Source organism: Passer domesticus, chromosome 5 (assembly GCF_036417665.1).
Source record: "Passer domesticus isolate bPasDom1 chromosome 5, bPasDom1.hap1, whole genome shotgun sequence".
NCBI lineage: Eukaryota > Metazoa > Chordata > Aves > Passeriformes > Passeridae > Passer > Passer domesticus.
Window position 1 is genome coordinate 31,540,018 of NC_087478.1, and position 13,767 is coordinate 31,553,784.

The 13,767-nt window shown below is 40.3% G+C and overlaps 1 protein-coding gene across 3 annotated transcripts in view; it reads left to right on the forward strand.

Annotated features, from left to right (window-relative positions):
* SRGAP1 (SLIT-ROBO Rho GTPase activating protein 1) overlaps positions 1 to 13,767 on the forward strand; it is a 138,535-nt gene that overhangs the window by 109,397 nt on the left and 15,371 nt on the right. For 2 of the 3 annotated variants that reach the window (XM_064419370.1, XM_064419371.1), the window contains exons 15-16: positions 420 to 554; positions 10,500 to 10,605. In XM_064419370.1, coding sequence (XP_064275440.1) covers positions 420 to 554; positions 10,500 to 10,605 — 241 coding nt within the window. Of the gene's footprint in view, positions 1 to 419; positions 555 to 10,499; positions 10,606 to 13,767 lie in introns of those variants that run through there. The other variant, XR_010362067.1, reaches the window with a different exon arrangement.

Genomic DNA, 13,767 nt, shown 5'->3' on the forward strand with positions numbered 1-13,767 from the left:
ATATTCCTGATATTTTAACTTCTTGGAATGAAGACACATATTCAATTCAATGAGTGGTCTAACTCCATTTGTTTTATATAGGGCTCCAAAGAAAAGTCTGCAAAACTCTATTCAATTAAACTTTTTTGTTTTGCTAAGTGTAAATCACAACATGTCCATAAATACCTAGCTAGAAGTTCAGGACCTAAGAGATCACTAGGTTATGTAATTTTAAGGAAGCTTTATTTAGGCTGCCTTTTTTTAGTTTAATCATAGCCTGGGATTTCTAAATCAGTGTTTATTATCTTACTTGAATGCTTGCATTGCCACCTCCCACATACTAAAAACAAAAAACACCCAAAATGTCACTCACTCATAAAAATGTTCCATGCAAGAATGCTCCTGCATGTGTGTTTCATTCACTTTATTTACTTTTTAAGGTGAAAATCCTTTGGCAGATGACCAAAGTAACCATGACATTAACTCAGTTGCTGGAGTACTGAAGCTCTATTTCCGAGGGCTGGAAAATCCTGTCTTTCCTAAGGAAAGATTTAATGATCTTATTTCTTGTATCAGTAAGTATAATTTTCTGTTTTTTCTCAATAGAATTTTACTTTCAGATACACAGTAGCAGCCTCAAAAAACAGCTAACTTCACAGATTTTCGTGAGATTGTTTGCTGTGTGTAGCAGTCTGGCTCAGTTGTTAGTCATACTCACAGCTGGGGTTGTTCCCTTTTTCCATTGGGATTAATGTACAGTACAATTCTTTGTTTAACAGAGCAGGAAGAATATCTTTTGGTATACAAGGGATAGTTAAATTTAAACACATTATGATTTTCCTCTGTGCACTGAGGCAGACAGAAGTGAATGAAGTTGTGAACATGCAAACAGATTGTGTTACTTTCCAAGGTTTTCATGCCCCACAGCTTGGGGTCAGCACTGGTGAATAAGTAACTAACTGCTCAACACTGTGTGATTCTGGATCTTTATTGTGTTCTGCTGAAAACCACCAATCTAATCCAGAAATCTCTTGGGTCCAGGGGTGGAGGGGAACAGCTGAGTGTTGTCTGCAGGAGGGCCTGGTCTGCCTTCCCACCCACGAGTTGCAGTGGGATGCCTTGGAGGAGCATCGCATGATCTGTGCCCTGCTGGTGCTCGTGACCAGACATGGAGAGGTTGTAGTAATTTGGAAAGTTGTCAGCTTTGAGAAAGAATTTCCTTTATAAGTTGCCTCTTTCAATGAAATGGAGAAAGAGGCAGTTCCCCAGGTAATGAGAGCCAGTCCTTTGGGATATTAATTAGGTCAGGCTCTCCAAACTGTTATTTTGGCAGAGATGTCAGCTCAGCAAGCATGGCCACCAGTTGATGGGTGCACGGTGTTCCAGGCTGGCAGTAAGGTGTGGTTTTTGGCTCCCTACTTGGGGGACACAGTGTGTGTGGTTTGCTTCCCACACAGGGAGGATTGTGGTAACTCCTCCTGGGAGGTTAGATACGTGCATCACTGTGATCATGTCTATGTGCAGTAGTTTGTGTTTCATTGTTTTTGCAGGGTTTTGTGCAGCTGTTGCTGCTTACAGACTTGGTGGCACTGAGGAGTCCTAAAGACCTGAAAACCACAGTTTAGCAGTCTGATCCCTGATGCTGAGGGGGACAGGGTCTTTTTAGGAAGCATAATCCTGGTTCTGCTTCAGTTCAGCTTTAACTGACTGTGGTGGCACAGCCCAGAAAATATCTGCAAGTCATAGAAATGGAAATGTAAAAAAGGATCATTTTGGCTGAGTGATTTTCTGCATGACAGGGATGATAGAACTTTGCCTAATAATCCTGTGCTAGTTTCCATAACTTCTGAGTGAACTAAAGTGTATCTGCTGGAAAAATGTGTTGATATAGTGGCTTTGATTGATAGAAAATCTACCACATTCTTGGCTAAGCTGTTCAAATGAATAATCACTTTCATCATTAAACATTTGTACTAGGTTTTTTTCTCAAAGTTTCTCCTGTCAGATTCTGGCCATTTGATTGTTTTTATGTCTTCATTATTTTGACTAAGCATTAAGAGAAATATAAATGGTGGTTCTTACACATGAAGATGTTACCACAGTCTGCTGTGTTGAAGAGATTTAAATACAATTGTAAACTAAATTTTAAAATACCTTGAATGAGTGTTCAGTTTACAGAAATTATACAAGTGAATACTCAGAAAATGCAAAGATACTTGCCCAGGACAGCCTTATAAATGTGTTCCAAGAAGAGGAACCTGGATGATTTCAGAGTTCTCATTCACCATTGAAGGTGCTGAAGAAGGAATGGGGTATTTGGAAAGAGGGGTAGAAGTTCAATGGACTGAGCAGATAGATCTGTGTGGCACCTGCACAGGCAGGAGAGATTCACCAACCTTCCAAAGCATCACTGTCTGAGAGAGTTCCAGTTCAGTGACCCTGAAAAAAGTATTTCTTTTGTTGTTAAGAACTTCAAGAAAAATGGCTGTGAATACTAGATCCCTCATGCTAGATCTTGTTTTCCATAGAGAATGTCCAACTATTGCATGCTCCTAGTAGGCAATTAATTATTTTCTTGCAAAAGAGTTGACAACCTTTTATTTCAATAATAGTATCGTCCAGCAGAACTGAAATCAGTGACAACAATAGCCTGGAACAAAGTCACTGGTTTTCACAACAACATTTAAAAATGTTTGCTGAGAAAGAGGTGTTGCCATCTGATCCTGGTTTAGACTGAGTGTTCTCTGAGGATGTCATAAATCTGGATTGTCATCTCTATGACAGTTTGTCAAAACAAGGTGTAATGACTGAGTAGTTTTGCTAGCTTTGACTTCTGCTATTGCTGTTGTACAAGGAAGCAGGATAATAATATGCTGTAAGAGTCTGAGATCTGTTTTCTTACAGGTTTTGGGAGAAGCATGGGGGATGATTTTGTTGTTTGGTTTGATTTTCACGAGATTATCATTAGGGGCACGCTGAAATGGCATATCAATGCCTTCAGCACAGGGAGTAGACCAAGGTGAGACAAAGGGGGCTTTCTCTGTGAGCACACCGGGGTTAGTTTGTTTTGTGTTGACACAGTGGGGGAGTTTGAATGAAGTATGAGGACAAGAACAGCTCTTGTGCCTTGAACCCAGACCCAGCCCCAGAGCCATATGCTGAGAACAAGGGGCTGTGTGGCTGCATCCTCTGGTTAACTGAGAAGCCTGAGGTGGAGTATTTTTACAGCTGTGTACTATTCTATGTGCTTTGTTGAATGGTGCGCCACTTCTAAGGAATCAGAATGCTTTGTTGGGAAAAAACAAAACCAAAAACAAACAAAAAAAACCCCCAGCATTTTGAAATACTCTGTGTAGCACCTACATTGTACATACTGTCATAAACTGTGGGTCTAAAACACCATTTCTATTGCTATATTTTAACCTCAACACTGGATATCTTGCAAAAAGGAAAACTGTCTAGGCAAGATTTCTCCTTCGTTTCAGACTTTGAATCAGTCATAGTTGTATTAGGTTTTTTTCTGTGCTTATGTGGCCTCACATATTATGTATCTTGGTCTTCCTGCTAATGGGAGCAAGGCCAGACTCCCTTTTTCTCTGGGAACTTAGGTTAATGTAACTTCTTGAGATCACAGTTGATACATAAAATCCACAAAACTTTCACATGTTTTAATTATGCATTTTTAGATACTCTTAATTCATATTGCATTCATGATCTGAAAAACAGTCAGGAAAGGAATAAACATTCTTTTCAAATAGTTTTTCAAGACAAATGTCATGTGGCTTCTTAATTGTTGGCAGAAATTGTTATAGAAGGGTAGAGAGAGAAAGGAAATTTGTAAAGTTAATGTTCACATAAAACCGTAAAAGGGCAGAATGTCACACATTTTATATGGAAATGTAATGTTGCCAGTGAAAAAACCCTTGAAACTGAAGTACTTAGTTATGGATGTCAGGCATAATTGAGGCTACAGCTGCAAAATGAACCTTTCCTCAGTACAGCCACTGAGAAATTCCTTTACATTTATGCATATATTTCCAAATGAAATAGAGCATTGTGAGTTAATGCTTTCCATTTTATAAATACAGTGGAAACAATGTGAAATTACTGTGATTTTTATGGCAATTTGTATCAATTGCACTCATGAGAACAATGTTATTCTGTTTGGGTTTATGATCTAATTTAGATAAAATTTGGGCCAAGTTGTATGCGCTGGGCCAGAGCAAGCATGAAAGGTAGAACAGAACATAAAGAATCCATCTGATTATGGGCCATAATGGTTTCTTCTCATCTTAAGGAGTGGCTACTCTTGGTCCCAGCAGCATTCTGTTATCCAAAGGACAATCCAAGGTTTGGGTGGGAAGGTGGAGTGTCCCAGTGCACTTCTTTCTGCCCCTTTGTAGGAACAGATTGGGCCAAAGACAAGTATTTGTAACAGGAGCTACCTGGAGGCAGAAGGTGCAGAAGCTGAGCTCAGTGGGGCTGGCTGTAATTCACTTCACTGCTGGGGGACTGCAGTTTCTGCCCTGGTGTGAGCTCTTGCACACATGGCTTACTGAAGTCCCCATTTACCTAGATAGCTGTGCCCTGCAGCAGCAGACACACTTCAGCTATTCAGACTGCGTAACATCTGCACAGAGCATTGCAGTTCTTCATGGTTTCATCTCCCTTGCCTTAAATTTCATAGACAGAAAGGGCAAGATGAATGAAAACTTACATCTTTTTTTCTTCTGATTTTTTTGATTTTAGTCCCTTGCCACCAGAAGCGCCTGTTTACCTAATGACATAAATGTTATGAAAGAAAATTATTTTACTTCTTTTCCAGACTATTGCCCATTACTTAAAGAGTAAAAAACTACTCTGAATCATCAACTCTCCATGAAAAAGTTTCAACAAAATAGGAAGTGTTTTCTTCCCTAAGTGATGGTGGAGTCTGTTTGGTTTGTCCTGCTGTAATGCCTTCTTAAATAGATCTGAAACAGCTGTAAGTGGCATTGCTGAATTAATGTATATCCACCTTTGAGCTGGATTGGACTCATCGACCAGAATGAAAAGAGGCACAAATTTTTAACTTCAGCACTAATACATATTCATGTAGATAACTTGTCAGCTGCAAATTGACCATAAAAATTACATCTGCAAGTGTAACTCAGTCCCATTTGGCATTCACAGGGTGTGTAAAATATGCATTAGGCATTCACAGTGTTACTAGCAGGCACCACACGAAGTGGAAATAGCAAGTAACCCCCACAAAGAGATACTACATTGGATTTTATCCTTCAAAGCTGTGGTCCTAAAGTAGAGAGACTTACATTACAATTGTTTGCTTCCTGCTTTGTGCTACCATTGCTTGTGAAATATGCTTACCTTGCACAGCACTGGATGTTAATTGTAACACAATTCATTAGTTGCTGACACCAGGTTTCTCCTTCCATATGTTTTGATCAACAATATCTTCCCTTTGCCAAATGTTTGCAGTTCTGTTGTTCATACTGAGATTGGCCCATGGAGGCTGGCTGTTAAGAGAGGCTGGTTGAACATTCACAGTCCAGAACTGATGTTTCAGATGTTTCCAGATGTTTCTGAGCTCTGCCTGCTTTCAGGCTGAACCTTCTCAGTTGGATAACCATGAATTGCCTCCAGTGCAAGAGAGGCCGTGTGTACGACCAAGTACAGTGCTTCCTGTGCTTCTTTAAATTAAAAAAATAGAGTAGTATGCAGCTGTCCTGTTGGCCCAAAATACTTTGAAACCACCAGTAATTGCTCTCGTGCATCGCTGTATCGATATATTTGCATATATTGCCTTTTACATGCTCCACCACCTCAGGATTATTGTTTAATTAAAACTTAATTTACTTTTTCTTAATGTTATTTGGGATTAATATTTTCATTTCTAATTTAGTTTTTATTTATTTGTGTTTGGGGGCTTCCGTTAGTAACAGTGTTTTCTCCCCTCTCAGCTTTCCTTTACTCTTCTGTGGTAGATTGTTCACTTCTGATCTGTTTCACTTTAGTTACCTTTCAAAAACCTCATCATGAGTGACTAGGTGGTTAAAACTGTTATTTCTCAGGAAAGAGAAAAGTAGAAATTCATTGTTTCTGTGTGTCTCTAAAGTGAGTAAAGGTGACAGTGCCTCTACAGAAGAGGTTCCAGTGTTCTTGGAGACTGAAGATCACATTTTTCAAGGCTTGAGTGCCTAGGATTTATGTCTATCTCATGTGATTGAGAACCAGTCCTTAGTGTGTGGCTGACAGGGAGGCAGCTAGCTGATAAATATATGCAATGACATTAATTTCATCTGGATTCATTCATTCAGACATGGAACGTTTGAAGAGTAAGTCCCTGTGAGATCAGGAGATAAAGTCTTTTCCAAGAGCAATGCAGGATTGCACCTCAACAGATTTTCTTGTGGAGATTGTGATCTGCCTTTTTGGGGGAAAATATGAACATGTTGAACAGAAATCTCTCAGAGGGGATTAAAGTGAAGTCAGAGGCTAAGACTGTAGACTTAAATGACCTCTGAGCTCTCAGTTTTTCATTTTTTGTAGTAACTGGTGGAGGCTTCTTAGATCCAAAACACCTCAGAAACTTAGATGCCTAGATAATGTTATGGATAGACAGAAAATCAAATTCCTTATATTACTAGGATACTTTGTTCCACTCTTGTCTGATGAAAATACATTAGTAGTTCTGGGCTCAGGTGCCTGGCTCTTCCACAAAATGCTATAGTCATGAAACTCCAGAAGCTAGCTCCTTCCCTCTGATAACCACATATTCTCTGAACAGAGAGAGACATAGTTCTCCCAGGATTTTCCTAGGAACTGTGAGAAGCTGTAGGAAACTTAGAGAGAAGAATTCAAGCAATTATTATCTCTCTTTCTGTAACCATTGTTTATAGATACAGTTCTCCAGAGTGTGCTATTCATAGTTCACCAATAGTGTGAGAGGTTTTCACTTTGAGACCGATCAGGTCTCAGCTTAGCCAGTCAGACTAAAAGTCACACCTTTTTCTAATAAACGGTTCTATTTCGCCTTCTGATGACTGGAGTCTCTCATTCTATCCCTGACTCAACAGCGTTACTTCCCCTGCTCTTGTTTCACCCTACAAGCTTTGACAGAAGCACAGTGTTCCCACAAACAAACAGCTTCTCATTTTGCTGACAAGAAACTCTCCTGCTTGTGGGTTTGACCCCCATGGCAGTGATGGGTCTGGAAGGCAGATGTGTCAGACCAGAGATCCAAAAGTTTTGCTTTGCTCTGAGAATTGGGAAAATAATATAGAAAATAATAACCATTTCACTATGTGATATTTACTTGACATTAGTCTTGATTTGTAGTTGATATTCCTGTGTCCTTCATAGAGATCTCTCTTCCCTGTCTCTCTCCACAGTCAGAAAAAATACATTAATTCTCAGTGTGTTTGGCCTTGCCAGAGGCTTGTCCTCTTGCTTGTCTTTGGGAATATGAGTCTCATCATATCATTAGAGTAATGAACCAGTTTTCAAATCCCTTGATTTCTCTTTCAGCTCAGCAATTAAATTGCCTTACTAGGACAAATCATGTAATAGCAGGCACTTCTGTTTCCTTAGCTGAGATATGGGTAATATCTAGTTAGGCACTCAGGTAAAAAAAATCAGACTAATGAAAAGAGTGTCTCCAGCAGAAGTACTGTGAGAGGGGAGGCGTGTCCAGCTCTCTCCAGCACTGAGCTTGCCAGTATTTCCTTGCAGCAACCAGGTTATAGGTTGGATGGCCCTTCTGCCCTGAGGCTCTCTTTAGCAAAGCCATTGGAGGCAAAGCAATGTTTTAGCTTTCCTCTTCCTGGGAAGGAGCAGAGCTGCAAATTCTTTCTGCCTGCATGTAAAAAGATTGTTCTGTATTCATTCCGTCTTTCCTAAGTACCCAAACACTCATGTGCTGCATACACTCAAGCAATGAGGAAATTCAGCTCCACATTTAAAAGCAGGATGCAAATACATTGCATCATTACCTAGCTCCTTAAAACCAAATCAGTGCTGGGAAATAAAAGCCTCTTGAAATAATGAGGAAAGCACATAAACTTACTACTTGACAGTAGTTTGTATTTTCAGTAAAGGACTTCCATGGAAACTGAGTCCAGTGTTACCAGGAAAGTACTGGAAACACACACATCTCCTTTAAGCATGTATGGCTTGTAACTGCTTTGGTATGGAGTGCAGGTCACTTCTAATACTTAATACTGATCATGCTCCTGGTAGAACAGCTGGAATAGTTCAACACACTACACAGCCAGAATCTCAGTACCTACTCCACCATCTCTGTGCTGCCTGCTGGGACTGGTTCCTGACTCATGCAACTTGTCTAGGAATTGCTTGGAAGAATTGTAGTCAGCAGGGACCACAAGCACACCAGAGAGTGTGGTAACTACTGAGTAGTAATTGCCTGCCAGTGTGCCCCATCCTGGTTTAGCTCAGTAGTTTAGACAGAGCTATTGCAGCTATACAGGCAACACTCTGCTAGAAGGGGCTGCTGAACCCACCTTGTGTCCCAGCCCAGTGCATTTCTCAGGTCTGATTTTAATTCAGCAATGACTGAACCTGGCCCAGGGCCAGTCTCCAGAATTGTCTGGAGGAGGCAGGACTCTGGCACAAGGCATTAGCCAGGAAAGGCTGTAATGCAGAAGGCAAGTCCTGGTGTTGCATCAAAACTCCCCTCCAGCTTCCCACATGCAGCACACAGTGCTGCTGAAGCAGGAGTGTTGAAAGATGCATGGGAATGGGAAAGGAGAACTGTAGTTGCTCTCTGGATCTTCACTATGCAATCAGCTCCCAGACTTGGCATGTTCCTGCCATGGACACCAGTTCTTAACCAGGAATCAGAAATATTTCTTGACTCATGCAGTCCATGTTTACAAGAAACATAAAAATAAATTTTAGGTCCCATGCTCCACTTCAGATGGCTTGAACTGATTTCCAGCTAGTGTTTGGGTTCAGAGTGACTCATTAGGTTGTAAATTACACAGCTTGTCAGCAGTCCTTTTTCCTACCAGCTCTGCAGCAGCTCAGCAGGGACACTGTCCAGCCTTCAGGGTCTCTGCTGGGGAATACATTTTTACTTCCTGCCAGAGTTTTGCTATTCTGCCTCTGCAGTAGATACCATAAACCAAATGGACTTCCTTCACACAAGCAGTAGTAGGCTGTTGTGCTTCTACAGAAACTCTGATGGGGTCCAGTTTGATCCCATCCCAGAATCTTTTGTTCCAGCACTCCAGTGGTGCTGAGCCAGTGGAATCTCCTGTGAGTGCTGATGTGGGAGCAGATCTCACACCCTTTTGCTGCACTGGCATTTCTCAGTGAACTATAACACTTCTAGGTGGCAAACAAAAGTCCTGCTGCCAACATGCTCTTCTAATGCTTAGTTTCTAATACCAAAATAGCAACTACTAGATACCAGTTTTCTTCTAAGAAATGTAAGTCAACACACATTTTGCATCTACAAATAAATACTGAAATAGCCATACCAAAGAGAACATAAGTAATACACGCCAGTAATTCTGTTTACACTTACCACATTTTTACATAAGTAATTATTTTAATTGTGTGCTCCTAAATATCATATTTTGTGATACAATCTGCTTTTCAGCTATTGGAATCAGCTCCTGTTTCTGATTTCCAAATTCCTGAATGTCCACTTTAGAGCCACTGGACAGGATTTCTCATCTTAGTCTGCTAAGATTTTCCCTAGGTGGTGTTAATTGCAACATGCTTTCTTGGCTCTCATAAAAAGCATTACTGAAATCTGAGGTTGTTCTCACAGTGTCATTTACTGTGGACTCAGAAAACACACTGAGTTAAAAACTGAGATACTGCTTTTTCTGAAAAACAGTTCAAGCTTTTATCCCATCATTGCCCAATTTGCAGCCACATAGTCTTTCTGACCAGCAAAGAAGATAGTGCATCCTTGTTACAAGACATTAGGAACTAATGCTTTTATCAGATGATTTTTCCCACTTCAGAAGAATTTCCATGGACTGCCATAAAATCATTTGAGAAAAATGCAATCTTTGTGTTTCTTGGCCCCATACCAAAAAAAAAAAGGCCTTTCTCCTATTTTGCCACTAAGAGTCCAGTTATAGCTGAACATTTGATTAAGAAAATTTGCTAGAGAAGCTTGGTGATTGGATTATATATCTGATAGGAAAATTCTAATAAAGAGAATGTATCTGTATTTGAAAGGAATGGCCAGCATCTTTCCTTGGTTCCTTCAGGTTATTTATGTACTGATTTTGCAGTTTTGTGAGCTGACAAGCTCAGCAAGTGTCCAGCATTTGACTTAGACAGATTTGTATCTTTAAAAATTGTTACTTTTAAGCTGTGTGGTTTTAATGAGAGGGAGAAGAACTTCTAGATCTCATTTTTCTAATAGGCCAGAATTAAAGGCATGTGATGATAAAAAGTCAAAGTAAATTGAGTAAATTGACTGAATGCTCTTTTTGACAATCATATACAAGGGAACATAAAATACTTTCTTCTGTTTGCAGGAATAGACAATCTCTATGAGAGGGCTCTTCACATCCGCAAACTCGTCCTCACCTTGCCCAGGTCGGTCCTTATAGTGATGAGATACCTCTTCGCCTTCCTCAATCAGTAAGTACTTACCCCAGGGACTGCAGCTTTCTCTGCCTTCCTTTGCAGAAGGGAGCTGGAGTTCTTTGGGTTTACTCGTACTCTATGTAGAATTCACATTTGAGCTCCATTTAACGCAAAAGATGATCTTCTAATTGGCAGTGGAAATAGAATGAAAATGCTGGATTCCGTTCAAATTAAAATTCCATTTGTCCAGAATTGAACAAGACAGATTAAAGTGTTGTCTGAAATGGGGAGTGCAGTCTACAGCATTAAAGCTGGCAAGAAAATAAGCCGGTAAGAAAAATAACAAATACAAACTGTAGCTACATTAAAACTAGTTTATGCAATTTAAAAATGCATTTCTTTTTCCTTATCTCAAGCTGATTCCTCCTGATGGGAAAAAACCCCTGTATATTCAAGCAGCACAGGCACTACAAGCTACCTGTTTGATGCTAGGCACTGTCAGGGTGAGATTTTGTCTTGCTGCTTCTGTTTTCTGATAACAGGAGTATGAGCATAGAGAGCACACATCCCCTGTGTATGCTTTGATGTAGAGAAGCTTGTTTCTCACATTACAAAACACAGGCTGGAAGGAGGGTTGTGTGAGAGGGGAAAGTGGTGTTCATGTCTTCATCATCCCAGAAAAAAACTTCTTTCTGTAAGATAAAATAAAAGACAGGTTGGGCAATTGAACTGTGTTTCTTCTTCCTTCATGGCCCTCTCTGGTTTTGCTGACCCCAGTGGTTTCACAGAAAATTTTGCTTATGTGCACTTTGCCCTGATTCTAACTTTTCTCTTTCTACTGTCAGTTTGTCTGTTTCCTGTTCTATCTGTTTTCATATCACCTTTTTCCTCTTTTTTCCTAAATTTGCCCTTTGCTGATTCATTCTGTCTTTGTGACCTTCCCTATTTCATGCAGCCTGTCTGTTCCTATAGAAACAGGGTCTTTTGCAGCCAGGTTATTTGTTCATGCCTGTAGTCACAGCTGTTCCTGTTTCCTTTCTTCTAGCAATTTCTGAACCACTTTGAAGCAGTATGTAAGAGAGAGACGGAGATCTAAAGTTTTATGAAAATAACCATTCCTTTGAAACTGAATCCATCCCCCAAAAATTATACCATGTAAATGTCTTTAAAGCTTACATCACAGCTACTCCTCTGCAGAGACATACAGATCGACCAGAGCTGTATAGGGTTGTACTCGTTATGTGATCATGTTAGCTACATCTGTGCTCTCCACAGGAATGCAGTTTGGAAAGCAGATTAAATACCTTACTGCCTCCAAATTGCTCCTGGTGCATCCACAGGAATATTTGACTTCCTGCAAATCCCATTCTGCATTTTGCATATGCAGTTATGCCTGCTTGGCTGCATGATGTCATCAGGTCTCATGGCAGACCTAACCTGGCATAGCCTCTGACACAAAGCTCCAAAGTTAGATCAAGTTGCTCAAGGCTTTGGCCAGTCAGGAAACTCAAACAGCAGCAGCTCCACAGCCTCTCCAGGCAGTCAGTCCCAGTACTAGGTCACTCTTATAGTAAAGAATTGTTTTCCTGCTTTCATTGGAATATCCCTTGCTGTGTCTATTGCCTCTCATCTCTTTGCACCTATGTCTGTCTTGCTCTTGTTAATAATCGTACATATAGTAGGAGATTGCAGCTAAATTCTCCAGTAACCTTCTCTTCTAAAGGCTGAACAAATCCAGTTCTCTCTGCTTTAGATTATAATTCATCTGCTTCAGCTTTCCAGCCATCTCCGTAGTAGTCCTTTCCTGGGCTTGTACCAGTTTGTCAGTCTCTCAAAACTAGCCACAGAACCTCATGTGCAACTTCACAGTTGGAAAAGGAATAATTCACTCCCTTAACCTGCTGCCTTTTCTCTTCCTAGTATAGCCACAAATGCTGTGGAATGACTTCCCATGGGCAGGACTTTGCATTCATCCTTGTTGAATTTCATTGAATTCCCATTTCTCCATTCCTCCATCTTTTCAAGGTCCTTCTAAATGGTAGCCCTGTGTCTGACCTTTGGCATATTTACTGCTCCCTTCCCAGTGTGGCATCACCTGTAAGTTGGCTGAGCATGCCTTCCATCCCCTTGTGTAGGTCGTTCATGGAGATGCTAAACAGTACCTGCCTTGCTATTGAGCCCTGAGGAGCACTGCTTATTAACAGCCATCAGGAGAACTTCACATTTCATGATGATAGTTACAATCTTTTTTTACAGTGTTGCATGTATAAAGTCTGAACCACCTTCTGAATCAGAAGAACAAGATGTCTCCAATTAACACACAGGGGACAGGATAGTAAATCATGGCATAAGAAAGGGGTGAACATGATTAAGTTTAAAAGCTAGTTATGAGGATAGTCATGTAGTGATGTAGAAGGTTTGCCTCATGCATATGTATTGTTTAAACATGGAAAACACTCTCTAAAATTCCCTTTCTAGAGGGAACATGGTGTTGTATTTTAACCCAACCAGACATCAGAATTCATATGCTGCTTCAGAGTGCAGGACAACATGGTATAGGGCATCCCAGCACTTCAGATTCTACTTGATTGGCCCCACATAGAACAATACAAAAGCCAGCTTTTCCAGTTAAAATGCTTTTAAGGAAGAGAATAGATAGTAACTTCTCCTTCAAAATTGAAAATTAGTAGCATTGCATTTTCTGGAAGAAAGGAGAGCTGACAAAAGTTGATTAATAACAATGAAGGCTTTTCCTTTGGACACTTCCATAATGAAACTGTTGTGGGAGATTGTGGGCAGAAGACAAGGTGCTTAGGAATTTTAGTCTGTATGGTAAAAACAGAAACCAAAAGTCACAAGAGTCCTGGCAAGATCCAGGAACTTAGTTGCCTGCAGAAGAGAATTCTTTGTGCCTAAGCTGTGTAGCCAGCTGTTGAAAGATGCACCCAGGTCCAATGAGAAATGTATACCCACTTTACATGCAGTTCACTTGGAGCACTGCTGAGATAAAAGCAGCAGCAGGTGATATTAGCCCATTAAGTTGGCATACATTCAACATGGTAGCCTGGGAACACACACATATATATGTGGTATAAACTCACTTCATGGTGTATGTAACCTGTTGAAGAATTCCTGAGGTTTTTCCCATTTCTTTATGTAGGATGTCAATGACAACAGGAAATCTCCTAAGTTGTGATTTTAAAAAGTTTTCTACAG